Source organism: Haliotis asinina, chromosome 12, assembly GCF_037392515.1.
Source record: "Haliotis asinina isolate JCU_RB_2024 chromosome 12, JCU_Hal_asi_v2, whole genome shotgun sequence".
Lineage (NCBI taxonomy): Eukaryota > Metazoa > Mollusca > Gastropoda > Lepetellida > Haliotidae > Haliotis > Haliotis asinina.
In genome coordinates this window covers 34,495,001-34,517,243 of record NC_090291.1, presented here as the reverse complement: position 1 = coordinate 34,517,243, position 22,243 = coordinate 34,495,001, and the positions used below count along the sequence as shown (strand labels likewise).

General features: G+C 43.0%; 1 protein-coding gene across 2 annotated transcripts; it reads left to right on the top strand.

The window, feature by feature from the left end:
* Positions 1-4,127: 4,127 nt before the first annotated feature.
* LOC137258544 (sodium-dependent glucose transporter 1A-like) lies at positions 4,128-17,758 on the top strand. 2 transcript variants are annotated; one of them, XM_067796253.1, is made up of 4 exons: positions 4,128-4,213; positions 10,884-11,073; positions 13,728-14,013; positions 15,533-17,751. In XM_067796253.1, the coding sequence occupies exons 2-4, from the start codon at positions 10,966-10,968 to the stop codon at positions 16,552-16,554; spliced, it is 1,416 nt and encodes a 471-aa protein (XP_067652354.1). In that variant the 5' UTR covers positions 4,128-4,213; positions 10,884-10,965; the 3' UTR covers positions 16,555-17,751. The 2 variants fall into 2 exon arrangements, with proteins under 2 accessions (XP_067652354.1, XP_067652353.1); XM_067796252.1 differs by having other exon boundaries at positions 4,176-4,300; positions 15,533-17,758.
* The last annotated feature ends 4,485 nt before the right edge of the window (positions 17,759-22,243 follow it).

Below are 22,243 nucleotides of genomic sequence, written 5' to 3'. Positions count from 1 at the left end.
CACGACAGAGGCACAGTCAGCAACATCATTTCGTATGGGTAGCAACGTATAGAAGTCGTCACAGTGTAGTAAAGCACCAAACAAACTGTACTAGAGCAGCGGACTTTCTACGCATCTGCACGGCTTTGAATGCTGGAGAATGACAGACAGCGACATCACCAAGCTGTCCATCTTTCACACCATACGCCTTCGAAAGAACCATAAGATCTTCTGGCCCAACAAAATCACAAACCAGCTATTGTTAACATCACGCAGAATGGAAAGCATAAATACCACCTTAACCAAAATAAGATGGAGGTGGACTGGCCATATTCTCAGGATGGAGCCCTGCAATATTACACGCGCCCACTTTACACAGTACACATGACGACACAATGGAGAGCGATCTAAATACTCTAGACCATATCTTGTGTACCATACAGGACCTAACCCCGAACGGACAAGAGTGGCGACCCTTTGTTGCTGCCGTACACACCTAAGGGCGAAACAGGGATAAGTGAGTGAGTGAGTGAGTGCTTTTCAAATACGAAAAGGACAGATTGTGACGTTAAATCGCTACAATAACTCACCCTGATCCTCCCCATCCCGAGTTAGAGAGACGCACGCGGGTGCACACATCAGCGTGTTAACGACCTACAGTGAGACAACTGATAGTGATACAACGATTGAAGTGCTGTTAATATGTGACTCGGTTTGAAATAATGAGGAGAGGTTTACCCAAACATACCTTAATCTAAAGGGTAAGATAATAAAAAGAACTTATTACTCGCCCGTGAAAGATACAGCAGTGTAACATTTTTACTATATTACCTCGTGGTTATGTATGGGTAGTTGCGTACTAACCTCTTACGTCGCACGTGTGTCTTATCGCGTTAACCTGTGTCGTAACGACTTGACCTGGGATTCTAACGATTTGATTGGATAACCGATGACCTCTCAGTTACGTCAGGTTGTGACGGAATTCATGTGTCCATTCGTAACTAACACGTGAATGCATGTATTCTACAACTTATATGCATTGATTGAGAGTCGAATTGAGACATTATATCCGTCGAAAGACATATACTAGTACGCAATGTTTCCACCAGTGACATTAGCTAAGTGAATCAACTGCAAATCAAGAAACAGGAGTGTTTTACTGTAGGAGGCTGTACGAGGCGATGACAACTGATATACATCTTGACCTCGGTTATCAAGGGGGCAGACGTCATTACACTATGACGTCATGCTAAAAGTATACCTCAGTATAACATTCTTCCGCAATGTCCTTCTGAAACCTTCCGTGTTATACCATTTTTTATTAGCCACATGGTCAACGTTTGCGTAGGTTTCGAACGAGATTAGTACGCACCTACCCATACGTTGACCACGTGGCTAATAAAAAATGGTATGACACGGAAGGTCGGTTAATATCCTTTAAATATACGCTGACGCACGTACGCTCAATAACTGACATAATGTCCATCCTGTATTGATTTTTTTACTTTTCGATGAATTGTAACATTAGGGACTGATCATCTTTCTTTTAAATGTTTAATTCACAAATTAATTTATACAAATTGTAAATGGGTGTCTTGTATGTGTGCCGCACACGCTTCTCGGACACCTTTTACAAGTGGTATAGTCCTGACCTTGAGTTGGCGGAATGCCAGCAGTGTGATCCTGGGATAAGGTGAAGGTTGTCCCCGAGTCAGATTAAGAATGTATGCCATCACGTTCTCGATGACCCGCGGCTTCACAGAAAATATATATTTGGCAACTGAGTGTGCTCTACATAATCTGCTGATAAGTTACAGTCTGTTGTACAGTGTCAACGAAGGGAAGACAACGAATAGCTCTTGTAAGGTGGCCAGCTTTTTATGGCATGAGGACATCTGATTACCATTCATGGAGGGTGTTTGGGTATACTAGCTTGAGTAAAACAGGCTGCTGAAGGGTCTCTTCCTACAGTAGCTAGGGTATGTCAAGCTACTATCGCTGAAGGGTGTCTGCCTACAGTAGCTGGGGTATGTCAAGCTACTATTGCTTAAGGGTGTCTAGCCACTACAGCTTGAGTTTGTCAAGCTACTATTGCTGAGGTGTCCAGCTACTGTAGCTGGAGTGTGTCAGGCTACTATTGCTGGAAGGTGTCCAGCTACTGTATCTAGAGTATATCAGGCTACTGTTGCTGGAGGGTGTTTAGCTACAGTAGTTTGGGGTGTCCACTTACCATAGTTAGGGGTGCCTAACTGAGATAGCTGGAGGGTGTGTCAACGCGTTCTTATGGTTGACGGGAATTAGTTGAAAAGTACGTTGACGAACGAAGACAAATGAATACTTTAGATGAAACTTCTTTAGTTGGCTTCAGAAGACATGACAAACAAGTATACATGAATGAGGTGAGCGGACTTCCAGCTCAACCAAATATCCTTTCCTGCGAGCGGCAAAATCCAGCTCGCGGTCGTCCCTACACAGACAGTCGGAATACCGGACTCCGCACTCACACACAGTACATACGCACGCACGCACGCACGCACGCACGCACGCACACAAGTTTTGACAACAATGGACAGGCAAAGATTCAACAATGAACAGATAGAGAAACAATAGCCCTTCCTTCTACAGTCGATGTGATGACAGACACAGCCAAGGGGGATGACCAATAAAGACCATAAATGTCATATACAGTACTTAATGGAAGTGACAAAGAGGAACAAGGTAGCTAACAAGACACTGTACGCTGTTGTAGTGATAAAAATTAAGAATGCAGATTAAATAATCACAAATAAGTCTCATGTGGCTTGGTTACATAGTTTGGGGTTTTTTTTAGGTTATATAACAGGTGTATGGCTACAAGATCCGGAGTTGTCCCACCACCATAGCTAGGGCATGTCAAACAGCTTTAGGGTAACCATCTACTAAAATGGATCCTGGAAACCTTGCTAAACGTTTAGATTGTCTCCGGTATGAAATCGACTCGCTGTGATATAACCATAATACCTTTCAATGCTACGATAAACTCTTTCACCTCACTCACTCACTCACTCACATTTCACACGTCCAAAACCATGAACGAGCGAGTATGGTTTTATGCCGCTTTTAGCAACTTTTATGCAAAGGCGTATAATCTGAATATACTTCTTTGATTTCTGTAATACCAATGAGCCCATATGGGGGAATCGAACCCAGTTCGTCAGTGTGACAAGTCAGCGTTTGAACCACTAGCCTACCTCCAGAACATGAGACCAGCCCGCTGACGAGACCTGACAAAAATAACTGAATAATAATACATGTAGTCGGTATGGACCGATGAATTGAAAAAGCGGACCGATGAATTGAAGTCTAGCTCGAAAACTAATAAACATGACATACTCATTGAAACGCTGATCATAATCAGAACATCATACGGACTCTGACAGGTTTTTGCAGCATATTTTACTTAAAATAAAAAAGTTGTTTAACAAAGTATCATTAATATATTGGCACAGTTCACTATTTATTACTAGGGAGGAGTGCAGAGACAGCCAGGTGTGCGAGAAAACATGGAGACAGCACGACATAGGTTAATGAATAAATAACGTTCACGGCATTTGTGCACGTGCTTCACGAACACCGGCTGTGCCTTTCTCTGCACTCCTCCCTCGTAATAAACAGTGAACTGTGTCAATATTTTAATGACAGTTTGTTAAACAACCTTTTTTATTATTTGGACAAAAATTCTGCAAAAACCTTACAGAGTATGTTTCATTGAGTATGTTATACTTATTAGTTTTAGAATTACATTGCAATTCATCGGTCCGCCTTTGAGCCAAACGGACTTTAGATCGAGGAAAACCTCCCTACTGTTCCTGGAGTTCACGTGCATGTGCATCGCAATCTTCCCATGACACCTCTGGGCATGCTCGTCGGTATACCTTGGGTGGGATAGTTGATTTAATCCACGGGTGACATTTTTTCGTAACAGAGACAGCAGTTTTAAATGATTGTTGGAAATCGACGAAAATGCCATGCTACAAAACAATGTCAGACATTTCGTTTTAACCAGTGAAGATGCTGACTTGCTATAATACTATGGTAATAGACCTTTCAGACCAGACTAAACCAGTATCTCGATTAAAACCACCCATGCTTTAATTGCCGATCACGTGACAAGCAAGGACAAACGCCCAGACACACATTTTGCTCATGAAATATGTGAAATGCGAAGCCAGCTACATTTGATTCAGAGATCGTTGTAAGTATCTGGAAGCTGGAGCTTCAGCATGCACGGTAAAATATTCCCGAGCGATGATGTCAAGGAGGTTTGGGGCATTATTAAGAAGTGAGTGAATGGTCCAGTGGCTTTACCGATATGTCACGGCACCATATGAAGTATTTAAGTTTGAACCTCAAGTTTGTCTTGTTTTTTGACTCTGAGGATCCAGGTTCGAACTTAATTTTAGGAACTCAAGCATGTCGTAAGAGGATACTTATGGGACCATTGGTAGATCAATGGTCGCGATGTCAATCACTGGAGAGTCTGGTCAAGACCGCTCCAATATTTACAGAATGATGTCATTCAGCTAGAATACTGCGTCAGTAAACAAAAGTGAGTGGTTTTAGTTTTACGCCGCTTTCAGCAACATTCCAACAAAATCATGGGGGTTGGGGGGTGGGATGGGGGGAACACCAGAAATAGGCGTCACACACTGTATCCATCTGAGGAATCGAAACTGGGTTTTCGGCTTGATGAGCGAACGCTTTAACCACTAGGCGACCCAACCGGCCCTCTTAAACAAAAGAAACCGGGAACTGTCATCTGGCCCCGATGACTATTTCTCGAAACAAACTTAAGTCTGACTTTTGGCTTCAGTTTGAGTTTGTAATCTGAGTACACACAAGAAAAATCACTTTGCAGAATGAACTGTAAATATTAAACGCAAACACAGTAGACATTTTGAGTGTAGCGGATATATCGATTAATTTTGTATGGGCTTTTTTATTTTAAGAAATTCAGATGTTTCAGTCTGTCAAACTTAGCTTGAAATTTGAGTAAAAACTTTCGAGAAATCGGGGCCTGGTCTTTCAGAAAGTTTAATACGGACCTGTTCCTGAAGTTTACAATTTAGTCAAAAGAAACAACATGCGGTTGTGCACTTTTGTTGATATTCACAGGCATATTTATTGACTATGTTATATAGAGAGTAAAACAGGCTTCTTCATGATTTGAATAGCGTGTTGTCTGAGCGTAATTCAAAATTGAGAAGACTGCAATATTTTACCGATATTACGACCTGTCCAACACCTGAGTGAGTTTAGTTTTACGCCGCATCTACACGGCGCCTCACGGTAAATAATGGCGTCTGGACCAGATAATCCATTGATCAACAGCATGAGCATCGATCTATGCAATTGGGATACGATGTCATGTATCGATCCTCACTGACCGGTTCCATTAGTCGCCAATTACGACAAACAATTCTTGCCCGGATCTTTATGGGTCCGTCATTGGAAAAAGTTGTATAAGTGATACTTCATTAAGCCTAGACCACACTTTTCAGTGACTGATGTCATGAACAACGATCAGCGAAAGAAGGGCATGATGACACACACTGAGGGTGGACCATCTATTTGTGTCACCCGTTAAGACCCGTTAGAACTGATCCCCAGAAACCCATGCTTATCGTAAGTGGTCATTAACGAGATCGGGTGATCTGGCTCGCTGGCGTAGGTCGATGTTCATGCTGTTGATCACTGGATTGTTTATCACTCGATTATTTACAGATTGCTGTCATTTAGCTGGAATATTATTCAGTGCGGCGTTATACAACCATCATCCAGTCACTGTATATCTGTATCACGGAAGTATTTATGTTGATAGCCTTGAATTTTATAGATTTCGAAATACAGCCAAAACACCTAGAAAATTACAAAGTAACGGAAATTTAGTCGAAATTTCAAGTTTTTGAAAAAGAAATCTCGAAGTAATTGAAAAATTATCTAAGAAACTAGAAATTACTCGAAGTTTACAGAACATATTTCAAATACCGGGGTAGTAAATACATATGGAGGGAGAAATGTCGATTATAAAAGGATGTTTGTGGCAAAAGTTTTTCGTCCATCTCCACTCACTGTACCGAACCACATTATTGTCCTTACTGCCAACCCTCTCTGCAGTGCTGGTGCACTAAATCAAGCAAGTCTGGATTTCCACATGTTATCAATTCTATAACTAGCTGGGGCTCCTTTCGAAGTAATTGGGTTTATTTCATACTTTTAAAAGAATACATGGTGTAAGTCCATTTCTGGTGTCTCGCTGCCATGGTATTGCTTGAATATTGGTAAAAGCGGCGTAAAACCAAACTCACTCTAAATTATATACGCTCAAAAGTAGGGGTACTGCATTTCTAATATACACTAAAAATATGATGACATATTGGAGTCAATCAATGTTGATATGAAAATAATGAATGTTTTGGGAGTGCACTTTCTTATGACCATAGTTGTTTGTACAAATCGCTCTTGAAAGATAACTGGCGCAGGAAGAGAAATCTGCAGGAGTATGATTTTCAGTCAGTAGTGTGAGATTCCACCACGAAGGGTTAGACAGTCATTCGGTTGACGAGGCAAGCTGCGCAGACGAGTCTCCCTGTGACCAAGTGGGGAAGTCTGTTCCATTCTTCCTGAAGCGCACGTCCGAGTTCATACGGGGTATAATCGGCTGCTTTGGGCGTTGACGCACACGTCATGTCCTCGACATGTTACGATGGGGAAAAGATCAGGGCCTATTGCTGGCCATGACAAACGATAGATGTGTTGCTGGGGATTAGTGAGGATACGTGCAAGGTGAGCACGGGCGTTGTCATCCTGTACGACGAAATGGCGACAGAACTGCAAAGTCAGTGGGACAACAGTGTTAGCATGTTGTACCGGTGCCCTTGGACAAAGCGAAGACGGGTTCGGTCAGTCATAGCGTCTTCGTAGTCTACACCATTCTCTCGGTCATGTGACGATCAGCCATGGGTGGCACAACATCAAACAACTGTCACATCAGCAGATGCAAGATGCTTGTCAAAATTAATGCGAATTGTAGTGATTCATCAATCTTCTTGAAAAAATGTTAAAATCAAGAATGACTACAGCGCTGTGCACGTGCATTCCGTGCGTTGTGTTTAGGGGAGGTGCTCAAGAGAAATGGTGGTGCGTTTATAAGATGTCTGTCTTTGGAAAGTTTGTTAACACGTATGCTTTCAATCCAAATGGAAGAGTATAAATACATGTTGAGAGATGCGTCAGTCTCCACGGACTGCTGTCTTTCCGCCAGTGTCACGTCTTTTTATCCAAATGGAAGAGCATATGTTGAGAGATGCGTCCGTCACTACCGACTGCTGTCTTTCCGCCAGTGTCACGTCTTTCTATCCAAATGGAAGAGCATATGTTGAGAGATGCGTCAGTCTCCACGCACTGCTGTCTTTCTGCCAGTGTCACGTCTTTCTATCCAAATGGAAGAGCATATGTTGAGAGATGCGTCAGTCTCCACGCACTGCTGTCTTTCCGCCAGTGTCACGTCTTTCTATCCAAATGGAAGAGCATATGTTGAGAGATGCGTCAGTCTCCACGCACTGCTGTCTTTCCGCCAGTGTCACGTCTTTCTATCCAAATGGAAGAGCATATGTTGAGAGATGCGTCAGTCTCCACGCACTGCTGTCTTTCCGCCAGTGTCACGTCTTTCTATCCAAATGGAAGAGCATATGTTGAGAGATGCGTCAGTCTCCACGCACTGCTGTCTTTCCGCCAGTGTCACGTCTTTCTATCCAAATGGAAGAGCATATGTTGAGAGATGCGTCAGTCTCCACGCACTGCTGTCTTTCTGCCAGTGTCACGTCTTTCTATCCAAATGGAAGAGCATATGTTGAGAGATGCGTCAGTCTCCACGCACTGCTGTCTTTCCGCCAGTGTCACGTCTTTCTATCCAAATGGAAGAGCATATGTTGAGAGATGCGTCAGTCTCCACGCACTGCTGTCTTTCCGCCAGTGTCACGTCTTTCTATCCAAATGGAAGAGCATATGTTGAGAGATGCGTCAGTCTCCACGCACTGCTGTCTTTCCGCCAGTGTCACGTCTTTCTATCCAAATGGAAGAGCATATGCTGAGAGATGCGTCAGTCTCCACGCACTGCTGTCTTTCCGCCAGTGTCACGTCTTTCTATCCAAATGGAAGAGCATATGTTGAGAGATGCGTCAGTCTCCACGCACTGCTGTCTCTCCGCCAGTGTCACGTCTTTCTATCCAAATGGAAGAGCATATGTTGAGAGATGCGTCAGTCTCCACGCACTGCTGTCTTTCCGCCAGTGTCACGTCTTTCTATCCAAATGGAAGAGCATATGTTGAGAGATGCGTCAGTCTCCACGCACTGCTGTCTTTCCGCCAGTGTCACGTCTTTCTATCCAAATGGAAGAGCATATGTTGAGAGATGCGTCAGTCTCCACGCACTGCTGTCTTTCTGCCAGTGTCACGTCTTTCTATCCAAATGGAAGAGCATATGTTGAGAGATGCGTCAGTCTCCACGCACTGCTGTCTTTCCGCCAGTGTCACGTCTTTCTATCCAAATGGAAGAGCATATGTTGAGAGATGCGTCAGTCTCCACGCACTGCTGTCTTTCTGCCAGTGTCACGTCTTTCTATCCAAATGGAAGAGCATATGTTGAGAGATGCGTCAGTCTCCACGCACTGCTGTCTTTCCGCCAGTGTCACGTCTTTCTATCCAAATGGAAGAGCATATGTTGAGAGATGCGTCAGTCTCCACGCACTGCTGTCTTTCTGCCAGTGTCACGTCTTTCTATCCAAATGGAAGAGCATATGTTGAGAGATGCGTCAGTCTCCACGCACTGCTGTCTTTCCGCCAGTGTCACGTCTTTCTATCCAAATGGAAGAGCATATGTTGAGAGATGCGTCAGTCTCCACGCACTGCTGTCTTTCCGCCAGTGTCACGTCTTTCTATCCAAATGGAAGAGCATATGCTGAGAGATGCGTCAGTCTCCACGCACTGCTGTCTTTCCGCCAGTGTCACGTCTTTCTATCCAAATGGAAGAGCATATGTTGAGAGATGCGTCAGTCTCCACGCACTGCTGTCTTTCCGCCAGTGTCACGTCTTTCTATCCAAATGGAAGAGCATATGTTGAGAGATGCGTCAGTCTCCACGCACTGCTGTCTTTCCGCCAGTGTCACGTCTTTCTATCCAAATGGAAGAGCATATGTTGAGAGATGCGTCAGTCTCCACGCACTGCTGTCTTTCTGCCAGTGTCACGTCTTTCTATCCAAATGGAAGAGCATATGTTGAGAGATGCGTCAGTCTCCACGCACTGCTGTCTTTCTGCCAGTGTCACGTCTTTCTATCCAAATGGAAGAGCATATGTTGAGAGATGCGTCAGTCTCCACGCACTGCTGTCTTTCCGCCAGTGTCACGTCTTTCTATCCAAATGGAAGAGCATATGTTGAGAGATGCGTCAGTCTCCACGCACTGCTGTCTTTCCGCCAGTGTCACGTCTTTCTATCCAAATGGAAGAGCATATGTTGAGAGATGCGTCAGTCTCCACGCACTGCTGTCTTTCCGCCAGTGTCTCTAGCTGCAGGTCAAAGCTAAACATTTTTCTTAATGGAGCTTTAAGTAGGTTAAACAAATAAAGGTACACTGCTATATCAGTGCTATAGAAATTCAGGTTACAAACCTCAGTCTAACCCAGATCTTCACGGGCTAAATCGCGCATTGCAAGCGCTATATGCTTCTTTATCTTAAATGGTTTAACAATCCAGCCATCACAGTGCTTCTTGTCCAAGGTAATTAAATACAGATCATATATGTGAAGAATATTGGTTATTCACTCTTTGTGGGGATGTAATAGTCTATCTGCTTTCAATAGAAAATGCTTAGTGGCGTCCATCACAAGTGACACTTACGGCATGTGCCATCTTTGCAATATCTTAGATGCCCCACTGATTAATTTTCTAAATTACAGTATTTAGTTTTACGAGATTCTTCTGAAAATGGTAACTTTTCAGTTCTCTCTACCTCGCACTGCCGAAATTAATGTGTGACTTTGAAATGTGAATTTTTGCCGGTGTTGGTACAAGGTTTCTATAAACATGAATTGTGTTGAAATATGTGAAGCTGATATCATATATGGAAGACATAACAGCATACACGTGTCTTCAGTGTCGTAATGGGTGACTTGTGTCGGGTGCTCGGGATCGCTGACTGCTGCATGTAATCTTGTCTCAACACATAGTCATGCTGTCTGTTACTTGGTTGTCCGGTCAAGTCTTAGTTATGTACAGAAACTAACTAACTAACTAACTAACTAATTAACTAACTAACTAACCCACTCTCTCACTCATTCACTCCCTCACTCACTCTCTCATTCACGCGTGCACTCACTCACTCACTCAATTCATCAATCCAAAACAAGAAAAATACTACAAAACAAATAAGCATGAAACAAGATAAATCATACACACACACAAACAAAAACAAAAACAAAAAACACACACAAAAAACCCCAAAACACACAAAACAAAACAAAAGAAAGGAAACAAACAAAAAATCCCAAACCAACAACAAAAACAGATATGTAAACAGAAACAAGGACAAAACAAAACAAGCAAACCTTAATATCCTTCTGGTCCAAATTCAATATTCAAAAAAAAGTTCATGTACCGATAATCAAGATAGCTATTCGGGTTAATCTGCACAGTCAAGAGTCACGATGTCATTATTATACGTAACGTGTTCTTGAACGACCCCATTTACAAAAATGCAGAGGCATGACTTGACTGTTCCTGCATATTTCATGATGTATGAACAAGTGATTTCAGTAACACTTGCAGTAGATGATCCACCGTTGCGACCAATGTTTTATCCGCATATCAGATCAGTCACCAGTGGAAAGGCCAGTCGGCGTTGACGTGAATTCGACGAGCTCAGCACACGGGGTGACAGCACCTGGAACAACATGGCAGGGGACGGGTGGTACGTGGCACTCAGAGCCAGGGTGTCGGCACCCGGATACACGAGGAAGCTTTTACACACGGGGTGCCTGTTCTACTCCTTCATTGTCATTGTGAGTATGCTTGAATTATTAACGATGTTGTGACTTCATGTAGCATACGGGTGGACTACTGATTAGTTGACAACTCTGTACAGTTTGCTGTGATGTCTGTATTCAGTCTGCTACACTGTTTTGGGTGCACTGTAGTGTTTAGTCTGCTGTGCAAGTGTTTAGTCTGCTGTGCTGTGTTTGGTCAACTGTAGAGCCTAGTCTGCTACACTATCAGTATCCTGAGTGCAGTGTAGTGTTTATCTGCAGTGCTAGTGTTTGCTCTGCTGGTGTTTAGTTTGATGTGCCAGTGTTTAGTCTGATGTGCCGTATTGGTATACTATAGTGTTTAGTCTGCCGTGGTAGTGTTTAGTCTGCTGTGCCGTATTGGTATACTATAGTGTTTAGTCTGCCGTGCTAGTGTTTAGTCTGCTGTGCTGTATTGACATACTGTAGTGCTTAGTCTGCTGTGCTTTGTTGACATAGTGTAGTGTTTAGTCTACTCTGCTAGTGTTTAGTTTAATGTGCTAGTGTTTAGTCTGCTGTGCTATGTTGGCATACTGTAGTGTTTAGTCTACTGTGCTGTCTCGATTGTTCTATAGAGTTTATCCTGTTGTACTCTCTGTTGCGAGTATGCGTTGTGTTGTTCTGCTATATTTCGTATCAGGTGAATGCATCACCTGTGTTGATTCTCCTACATTTCGTGTTGTGCATACACTATAGGGTGTCAACCTTCACCTTTCTTAGCCATCAGTATTCCAGCAGCTGTAGAGCAGCGTCCTTGAATGGTCCATAACAGGGCCCACTTGCACAAAGCGATCTTAGCACTACAATCATTGTAACTCCCACTCTCCAGTATAGGCTAAAGATAGTTGTAGCGCTAAGATCGCTTTGTGCAAGTGGGCCCAGGTCAGTAAAACAGTAGTTCAGTTATGAATATGGTTAAGTTGTTGGCTCGCCACTCCGCATCCCCGGGTACAATGTGTGAAGCCCATTTCTAGCTCACTCCTAAGAGTCTTCTCAACTTCCACTGCTAGTGCTATCTGCTATTCTTAGGGAGTTCACAGATAAAAGATAAGATCTACCACTCCCATGACTATCTTTGTCTGTTCAATATGGGTGAAAGGCAATGTTCATGCAAAGAAACTAGATTATACAACCTAGGCATGTTTAATTAGTGCAATAACACGACCTCTTGCTTTCATGACCTCTGTTACGTGTTTCTTGTGTTCGTTAACACCCGGTGTCAGCGACGATTTAAGATGATCTTTGTAGTCGACTATATCCACCACTGTTTAGCCCTTGACGACCTATGGAGTCTGAATTAGTCTTTGACGGCTTTTATTTACAATGTCTAAAAATCATCACAGACTTCACGTAAGAGTTACGTTGAGCTGAAGTGTATCCATATTTCAACAGTTCTTGTTGCTGGTTATCGCCTCCATGAAGATCTAAATCCGTTGATCAAGCAAAACGATTAAAAACACCGTTTATCAAAACGACCCGATTATTATCTGACGGCACTGTCCAGTCACGCATATTAGGCAGCCCGTTCGGTATTGATTAGTGAAGGAGATACGTGGGAAATCTCGTTAGTTTGTGTTAGTATATTCTACCAGTGAAGATCCGGGTTAGAATGATCTTCAGTAACCATACTTGTCGTCAGAGGCGACTAAGGGGATCGGGTGGTCAGGCTCACTGACTTGGGTGATAAATGTCTTCGGTTCCCATTTGCGTAGATTGATGCCCATGCTGTTGACCACTGGATTGTCTGCTCCAGGCTCTGTTTTTACAGATCGCCGCCATATAGCTGTAAAATTGCTGAGTGTGGCTTAAAACTAAACTAATCTCACTCACTCACTCACTCACTCACTCACTACAGTACATATTCGAGTACCCAGATCAGCATGGGACCCCTTGGCCACGTGCTTTTAAAAACAGACGGGGGCGGTGAGGTAGCCTAGTGATTAAGGTGTTCGTTCGTCGTCGTGTTCGATTCCCCATATGGGTAAAATGTGTGAAGCCCACCGTTATATTGCTGACATATTGCTTAAAGCTTATAAACCTAAACTCACTCACTTTAAAACAGACTAAAATTGGGACAAAGGGGTCAATGACCTATTGTTTAACAACGCATGCAAAGAGTTATGCTTATTAATCACTTGGACGACTGTGCACAAACAATAAGGGGCTGTCGGCGTGCAATCTCGGGCTGATATGGTAGCCTCGAAACGTAATATCCTCCTAATAACAAACTCTTATTGTAAGACAGGGCTTCTTGGCACAAGGCGGTCTTAGCACTAAGGTGACCCTAACTCCCACACCTTAACATAGAATTAAGGTAGCCTTAGTGCTAAGGTAGTTTTGTACAACGGCGATCATTTGTATGAATACAAATGCCAGTTACAACGTGGTCAAAAATAAAACCGTACCCTCAGAGTGTGGATTAGATGGCTGACTTTGTGTCTCACTGGGTGCCTCACTGAATGTGTGGGCAGAGACCATATAATATCTATTATATAGTCTCTGGTGTGGGTTCGAATCCCGGATGTGACTAAACCTTTCAAAATATCACAGTATGTACATTACTGCGAAAATTCAATCTCAAGCATGCAACATGTTGAATCACGGTACGGTTAATGCAACTGTGATTATCACAAGCACCTTTTGGTTTACAGGGAATATGCAATGCCCAGACTGGCCCCGCGCTGCTAGACCTTCAGCTCATCACTAACACCAACACCCAGCAGTCCGCTGTCTTCTTCACGGGAGCCTCCGTCGGGAGCATGTGCGGCTCCTTGTCCTTTGGTTTCCTGTTTGGCCGATTTAACAAGCACCTGCTAATGTTCCTCATCCTCCTCGGAGCAGCTGTAGCTGTCGCGGTTCTGCCGTTGTGCACGCCGTATATCCTGATGGTCTTCATGCATGGCGTCGTGTCCTTCTTCAGGGCTGGACACGTTACTTGTAAGTGACTTAATGGTTGTAATATAACGTTCTTGGGGGTGGGATGGGGTGGCAGGGTGGCCTAGTGGTTAAAGCGTTCGCCCATCACACCGAAGACCCGGGTTCGATTCCTCACACGGGTACAATGTGTGAAGTCTATTTCTGGTGTCCCTCGCCGTAATGTTGCTGGAATTATTGCTAAAAGCGGTGGACTCACCCTCACACTCACGTTGCTGGTAGCGCCAGTTTCTTATACACCCGCTGGCGGAGGGGTAGCCTAGTGGTTAAAGCGTTCGCTCGTCACGCCGAGGACACTGTTCCATTTCCCATATGTGTACAGTGTGTGAAACCAATTGCTGGTAAACCCGCCGTGATAGTACTTGAAAACTGTTAAAACCGACGAATATATCAACCCAACCACTTTATTACACACCTCCAACCCAAGCAGTTCCAGGTTAGAACTGATCTTCAGCAAATCACGCTGTTGATACATGTCATGGTATCCCAGTTACGTTGATTGATGCTAATGATATCAATCACCGTTTTTGTTTGGACTGCCATTATATAAACAAACAATTAACATCCATCCACCTTTCAGCGTCGGCATGAATCCACCAGTCAAATGACACTTATGAAAATGTATAAACAGTTGATTTTTCACCATGATAATTTACACTAATCAACTATGTGATGGCAGGATAGGTCCCAGTCTCTATTCAGAATTACTCGATTGTTTTAAGACATGTTTGTGTTGTCAACCATTAGTGATTGTTTTAAGACATGCTTGTGTTGTCAACAATTAGTGATTGTTTTAAGACATGCTTGTGTTGTCAACAATTAGTGATTGTTTTAAGACATGCTTGTGTTGTCAACCATTAGTGATTGTTTTAAAACATGCTTGTGTTGACATCCATTAGTGATTGTTTTAAGACATGCTTGTGTTGTCAACCATTAGTTCGACAGACCAAGCTGCTGTAATACATCTTTAATACACCGCCAGAAGTTTTATTTTTCAAATCTATCGAGTTCTTAGTCTGTACATTATTAAACCATAAGAGTACGAACGTATGTGCTGAGTGACTGCAGTGATACTTGGATAATGCCTGAAGCGTTTGTGTCACTGGAACAACTTGGAGATGATAGTCTGATAGATTTACCCGCATCCATTTCACTAGGGGAGTGAGTGAAAATGATTTTGCGCCGCTTTTAGCAATATTCTAGCAATATCACGGCGGGGGACTCCAGCAATGGGCTTTACACATTTTACCCATGTGAGGAATCGAACCCGCGTCTTCGGCGTGAAGAGATAACACTTTAACCACTTCTCTACCACCGCCACTCCCGATCCACCAGCTACGAGCAGTTCCACGCATTTTCTTTTGAGTTTGACGATGTGTACAATTCGGCTGTATCTTTTTTTAAAATTATGTTCAGATACATAGTAACAACATACAATGTTCAGATACGAGTAACTATTCTTTGAAAAAGGCATGGCCATCATGGAATGAGAAAATTGCTTACATATATTTTTCTCTTCAAGGTGGTAACACAGATTTGATAAGGACTTGGGAAGCTGAAAGAAGAGTGTTCGTTCAGATTCTCCACTTCTGCTTCGCTCTTGGGGGAACGCTTTCCCCACTCATCACAGAACCCTTCCTTGCATACAGAACAAGCTCAAACAATACACGAGAGGGAGACAACTCAAGCATCCCCCTCTCTAACATCTGCGTGAACAACAGTGACTTTGTAGACAATGGAGACTGCGATATAGTTGTCACAGAAACAAAAGTCGAATACGCGTATCTCATAACAGGGATTTTGTTCCTTGTAGCTTCGCTGACCTTCCTGATCCAAAGGTGTTGCCACAAATCCCAATCAGCAGATACCCAGAAGTCCACGACTGGATACGCAAATCTGGAGAAACCATTGCCGATGGTGTATATCTTTGGTACAATGATATTTGTGGTTCTGATCTTCATTTTCCTCGTAGCTGTTGAGTCGTGTTTGGCATCCTTCCTCCTCACCTTCGTGGTGAAGCAGCTAAACTGGACGAAGACATCGGGAGCCAGACTGACGTCAGTATTCTGGGCTTGTTACGCAGCTATGAGGTTTGCCACCATCTTTTTTACGGACCGTGTGCCCCCATTCGTTCTTATCCTCGTCACCTCCATCACCATGCTCCTGTCTGCAGTAGGTCTGATGATGTCCTCTCTCTATGACAATGAAATTGGTGTGTGGGCCTGTGTTGCGTTAGGTGGGTTGTCTCTAGCTTCACAGTTTCCGTCCACGATGATGTGGCTGGAGGAGTCGATTCTGAGGCTGTCGTCCAGGATCGTCTCGATCATTGTCTTCTCTTCCACCTTGCCTGGTATCATCAACCCGTTAATCATTGGGTACCTGATGCAGGAAATGTCTCCAATATGGTTGATGTATATACTCACTATAGAGAGCGGCGTCTCTCTGCTGCTCATACTGTCCTTGTTCACCTGGTCCAAGGCTGTCCTCAAGTCGGTGCGCGAGAGGCAGAATTCAGAACGATTGGTACCACAGGAGTACACCTGAATTAATCTGATTTTCGAAAGATAATTTAGAAGCCAAGGAGTCTTCTTGTCAGTGCTGACATTGCCGAGGGTGGAACTAACGCTGATGCAGCAGAGACAATATTCAAATCGTCAGTAGGATTAAACCTGATGTGATTTGGTTTTCTGACGGTAATGTAGAAGCCAAAATGAGATCTGATTGTTGTCTTTATTCAAGATGGTGCCCGCGATCAGCCACAGACTCCACAGAAATTGATAACTCAGGGTTAAACTTAAATCACATGGACTAAGCCGGGTCCATCTAACCCGGAATTTATTAGGTTGCAAATATCTTTTTCTCGCTTAGCAATGAAATTTTGTGATTTTACCAGATCACATACAACATGATTTATTCAAGTGATTTTACCCTTTCATTTACATGTTGAACTAAATTTGAGAAACATCAGGTGTGAAAAGGTTTCCTTGACTAAATGGTTGTCGTTTGTTTCCACGTAATACAAGGGACGGTGGGGTAGCCTAGTGGTTAAAGCGTTCACTCGTCATGCAGAAGACTCGGGTTCGATTGGGTACAATATGAAACCCATTTCTTGTGTCCCCCGCCGTGATATTGCTGGGATATTGCTAAACGAGGCGTTAACCAAAGTCACTCCCTAACTCACTACACGTAATGAAGAGATCGATATTTCGATTGATTTCACACTTGCCTAATTTATGCTGCCTATGTTCTGGTGAAACCTCACTTTTTACTGTCAAGCGAGAAAAAGGTCGTTGCTGCCTACCAACTTCTGGTTTGGAATGGACACCACTTTCGCCTTGTGATACTGGCATTAGTTGTGACAATATTCAAGTTATGGTATACCAAGGTATGTTGGCTTAATGGCTACACCGTCCGCTCGTCGCGCTTAGGACCTGAGTTCGAGTCTCCACGTGGGCAGAATGTGTGAAGCCCATTTCTGGTGTCCCTTGCGTGATGTTGCTGGAATGTTGCTAATAGATAATTACATGTCTGCTTTATTTAATTTGAGTTATTATTACAAATTATTGTCTGTATGACGATAATTAGTAGAGTTTCGCTAGTAATTTGTTAATACATTAAACGTCTTCGTGGTCCATTGTATAAAACGAACTTGTAAAACAACTGTCAGTTTGAATATTACTAAAATGTCTTACGCAATAAATATGAAATGCAAGGACCAAACTGATCATGTGAAATTGCAAATAATGAATTCTTGTTGATTACTTCATCCAAAGTTGTCCGCACACATGCAGATATTGTAGCTGCTTTTCAAGCGATACCATCAAAGTTTACAATAACCTCATAAGACAATACAAATACAAAGTAGGGATTACGCAAAAATGTCGGTCCTGCGTAAGATAAATTATTTGAGGTTCATAACGCCTGCAGTGAATCAAAAGACAGTAGTGTAACGGCTCAGCAGCCAACCGAACGAGCGGAGTATTGTAACGGCTCTGCAGCCAACCAAACGAGCGGAGTATTGTAGAAGCTCTGCACCCAACCAAACGAGCGGAGTATTGTAACGGCTCTGCAGCCAACCAAACGAGCGGAGTATTGTAGAGGCTCTGCACCCAACCAAAACACAGGAGTATTGTAATGGTTCTTCAACCAGCCAAAAGACAGAAGTGTTATAACGGTTCTGCAGCGAAACAAAAGAGGTGTATTGTAACGACTCTGCAGCCAACCAAAACATAAGAGTATTGTAACAGGTCTGCAGCCAACCAAGAGACCGGGTGATTGTAACGACTCTGCAACCAACTAAAACACATGAGTATTGTAACAGGTCTGCAGCAAACCAAGAGACCGGGTGATTGATACGGCCCTGCAGCCAACCAAAACATAAGAGTATTGTAACAGGTCTGCAGCAAACCAAGAGACCGGGTGATTGATACGGCCCTGCAGCCAACCAAAACATAAGAGTATTGTAACAGGTCTGCAGCAAACCAAGAGACCGGGTGATTGTAACGACTCTGCAACCAACCAAAACATAAGAGTATTGTAACAGGTCTGCAGCCAACCAAGAGACCGGGTGATTGTAACGACTCTGCAACCAACCAAAACATAAGAGTATTGTAACAGGTCTGCAGCCAACCAAGAGACCGGGTGATTATAACGACTCTGCAGCCAACTAAAACACAGGAGTATTGTAACAGGTCTGCAGCAAACCAAGAGACCGGGTGATTGTAACGGCCCTGCAGCCAACTAAAACACAGGAGTATTGTAACAGGTCTGCAACCAGCCAAGAGACCGGATTATTGTAACGGCTCTGCAGTAAAGAAGTATCTTTACGGGTCCGTAGCAACAAAGAATATATGCTATATCATTACAACACCTCTGTAGTCAAATATTATCATAAAAAGTCACATATTATCGTAAAGAACCGAGGCTACATACACGTAACACAAAAAGGCACGTTACCCTCCAACCTTTATGATTTACTTAAGAACTAGCATAGATATGGTGGAAGGTGTTAGTTTACGAGAAAACTTAACAGCACAGCTCTATGCAAATCACAGAAAACCGTCTCAAAAGCATTTATATATAGGTGAAATGCGTCGTTTTAAAAAAAGTTAAATTTTCGACCCTACCGAAATAGACCAATAACAATGATTTAGTAACTGTTGGCCAAAGGAAAGGTTGAAACAAAATTCTACTTTTATGCAAAGATAAAACATTTAAAGTTACACTATCAAAACAAGAAACAGCTGTTGTAGAGTGTGTAATATTGTAAAATAATCATTTCTGTGATATAATTTTCTGCTGATTTGCATTAATGATATTGTGAAAAAGTGTTTATGAACATCTAAAATTATCTTTGTTAACATGCTTGCAAAAATTAACTTTTCTTCATTTTTCTGTTCACTTATAGCAATATCAAACGCCAAACCACAGCAATATTCAAGTAGTGTGTGTATCAATTTCACGTGTAGAATGATTTTATAGGGTATAAACAGAGTCTAGAATGCATGCTCTGATACACAAGTAAGAGAAATACGCTGTGATTAACAGCTGAAGAGAAAGAAAGAGCCACGGGGATGGTGCAGATGTGGTCGACATACAATGCTGTTGCCAACGCCCTCGGATGTCACCGTATCACTTACACTTATGACGTTACAGAGAGACTAGGTGCACGGTACACAGACCAAGAACTATTCGTCCACGCGCCACAACGCCAGTTGAAGACAGGTACTCACGCCATTAAGGAAGGAGGATAACGTTTGTTTTGTAAGTGTAAGTGTAAGTATAGACACGAACTATCAATATCGTTTGGATTAGAATGAAAATGACTTCTCTTTGATGTAAACTATATACAAAAGGAAGGAAATTAGTAGTGCAGGCGGCGCTTGTTTGGACTCTATAAGTGACGGGGCATAAGAGTGCGGGGCATTCATTCTCGCCTGCAGTCTAGATCCGTTCACTTGTTTTCAGCAAGTAGAAATTTGAAACGGAAAACATTTAAGCTTAGGTTTTCACACATGACGAAATTGTTAAAACGGCTGATTCAAAGCTTGCGGGTTTTCAAGAGAGCTGTAACAATGTAAAGCTTCCTCAGAGTTAGATAAGTTGCGCACTGAAAGAGATTCCGTTTGGAATCGTGATAGACAAAAGATGCAGTTTCAATTCAATTCTGAAAATATTGAATCTTTTTTAGCAAATTAAGTTCTCCTTCGACTACGATAAGAATGATTATATGCAAGAACTGTTAGCTTCGGAATAGAGAGGAGAGAACAGAGAAGCGAAGCAGACTTATGAAGCTGGCGGACGCTTCAGAAGGAGGCTTGGAACCCGTGAGCCAATATGAGGTCAACGGGTTGGCGGACCGCAGCGAGGACGAGCGGAGAATGTCATGTGCAGAGAACAGGGCAGGTAAGAAGCTGGAAAAAATGCGAGGAAAGTCAAACAGGCTCCCCTTCTTCGACCATCACCCAGTCTAGTTCTCTTGCTGGGGTTGTGCCTAGTAACCCGAGCTTTTCCCAGCGTCCTTTTCATGCCGGTTGCAGACCTGGTCCGTGTTTCGCATGCGGCCACTTGTCCCACCCAAGAAGGGATTTTCCACGTGTCAGATCCACGCCACAGTCAAACATCACAACCCCTGGCAAATGCAGTACATTCGACTGAACAAGGTTAAGTTGAATGTGAAATAACTGACGATTAATACGAGCAAGGTTGTTCAGAAATGACCCTTGAAGGTCCCGGGGTAGAATGGGCCTTCAGCAACCCATGCTTGCCATAAATGGTGACTATGCTTGTCGTAAGAGGCGACTAACGAGATCGGATGGTTAGGCTCGGTGACTTGGTTGACACATGTCATCGGTTCCCAATTTCGCAGATCGATGTTCATGTTGTTGATCACTGGATTGTCTGGTCCAGAATCTATTATTTACAGAACGCCGCCATAAAGCTGAGCACGGCGTAAAACTAAACTCACTCACTCACTCACTCACTCATTGTTCAGAAATCAAATTAAGAGGACGTTTGAGACATTGTTTGTCATTCTGGCAGGAGATTAAAGCTGCCTTTCTCTCAGCTTGCAATCGCTCAGAGTTTGTGCAAGAAGCCATTACAGATTTGTTAAAGGATTTGATTGTTGAATGTACTGAAAAAAACATATGTTGTCATTCCTTTATCTGTGGCTTTTCAGATTTCAGGGAGGAAGAGACTTATTCTAGATCTGCCTGTTGTTAACAAGCATGTGTATAGACAGTCCGTCAAATGTGAAGACTGGATTGGTTGGTTAAATTAGATGTGCCCTCAGCCTATCACCACATTGAGATGTATCCACTGCATACAACGTTCCTTGCATTTTCTTGGAATTGGCCGTGTGAAAAGAAATAGTATAAGTTTCTTGTTTTTCCACTCAGTTTAACTTCGGTTACACGTTAACACAGTAACAAGCCTTTGGTTACGTATTTGCGTCACGATGGACTGCTCATATTAACGTTCCTTGACGAAGGACTTATGGGTGAATCTTCAAAGACTGTTTGCAGTGTTTAAAGGTTAAAAATGATCTCATTAGATCGGGCTTTGTTCCTAAGGCTGACAAATAGTGTTGGTTACCGCCTCAAGCTCGCCAATGGTTGCGATTTTATGTTGATACTTCTGAATTTACCCTGTTTCTTCCTGAATGAAAGACAGACAAGCTGAAGAGGTGTTTCAATGAACTAATTTCTGGAGGATCTAAAGTACCGGTTCGCAAATAGTTTTCATGAAGCAAGTTTTTGGTACAGTAGGCCAGTTGGTAAGGTCGTTGTCGTGTGACATTCTTGCTGCAAGGTCTTGGATTGACAGAATTAGACTGTCACGTAAAAGCTTAGCGCAGTACGTTTCTGGCTGTCAAGCATCACTATGTATAACTCACATCCGCTGTGTTCAGAGAGTTCTGCAACTTGCATGTAGCGATGCTAGTAGTACGGGCTTTGGAGGGTATTGTGTTCAGTTTGGAGGCAGACCTTCTCATGGTTACTGGTCAGTGGATGAAGTCGAAATCAGTTCCACGTGGCGGCAGCTCTAGGCAGTGGCAGTGGTTCTTTTGAGTTTCGATGGCTTCTTGACATCTCATACAGTAAATTGGTTTACCGGTAACCAGAATGTGGTGTCCATTGTGCATTAGAGGTTTTCCATTTGTGTGCAAGCCCTAGTATACAACTTGAAGTTCAGTAAACATTTCAAGGCAGACTATCTGAGTAAGCTGCAT

What these genes read in the sequence shown, in the direction of transcription:
- LOC137258544 (XM_067796252.1), top strand. Translation starts at nt 10,966, where the DNA reads ATGGCAGGGGACGGGTGGTACGTGGCACTCAGAGCCAGGGTGTCGGCA. An exon ending in TCTACTCCTTCATTGTCATT is followed by an intron (nt 11,074 to 13,727) that starts GTGAGTATGCTT and finishes TTTGGTTTACAG; the next exon opens with GGAATATGCAATGCCCAGAC. An exon ending in CAGGGCTGGACACGTTACTT is followed by an intron (nt 14,014 to 15,532) that starts GTAAGTGACTTA and finishes TTTCTCTTCAAG; the next exon opens with GTGGTAACACAGATTTGATA.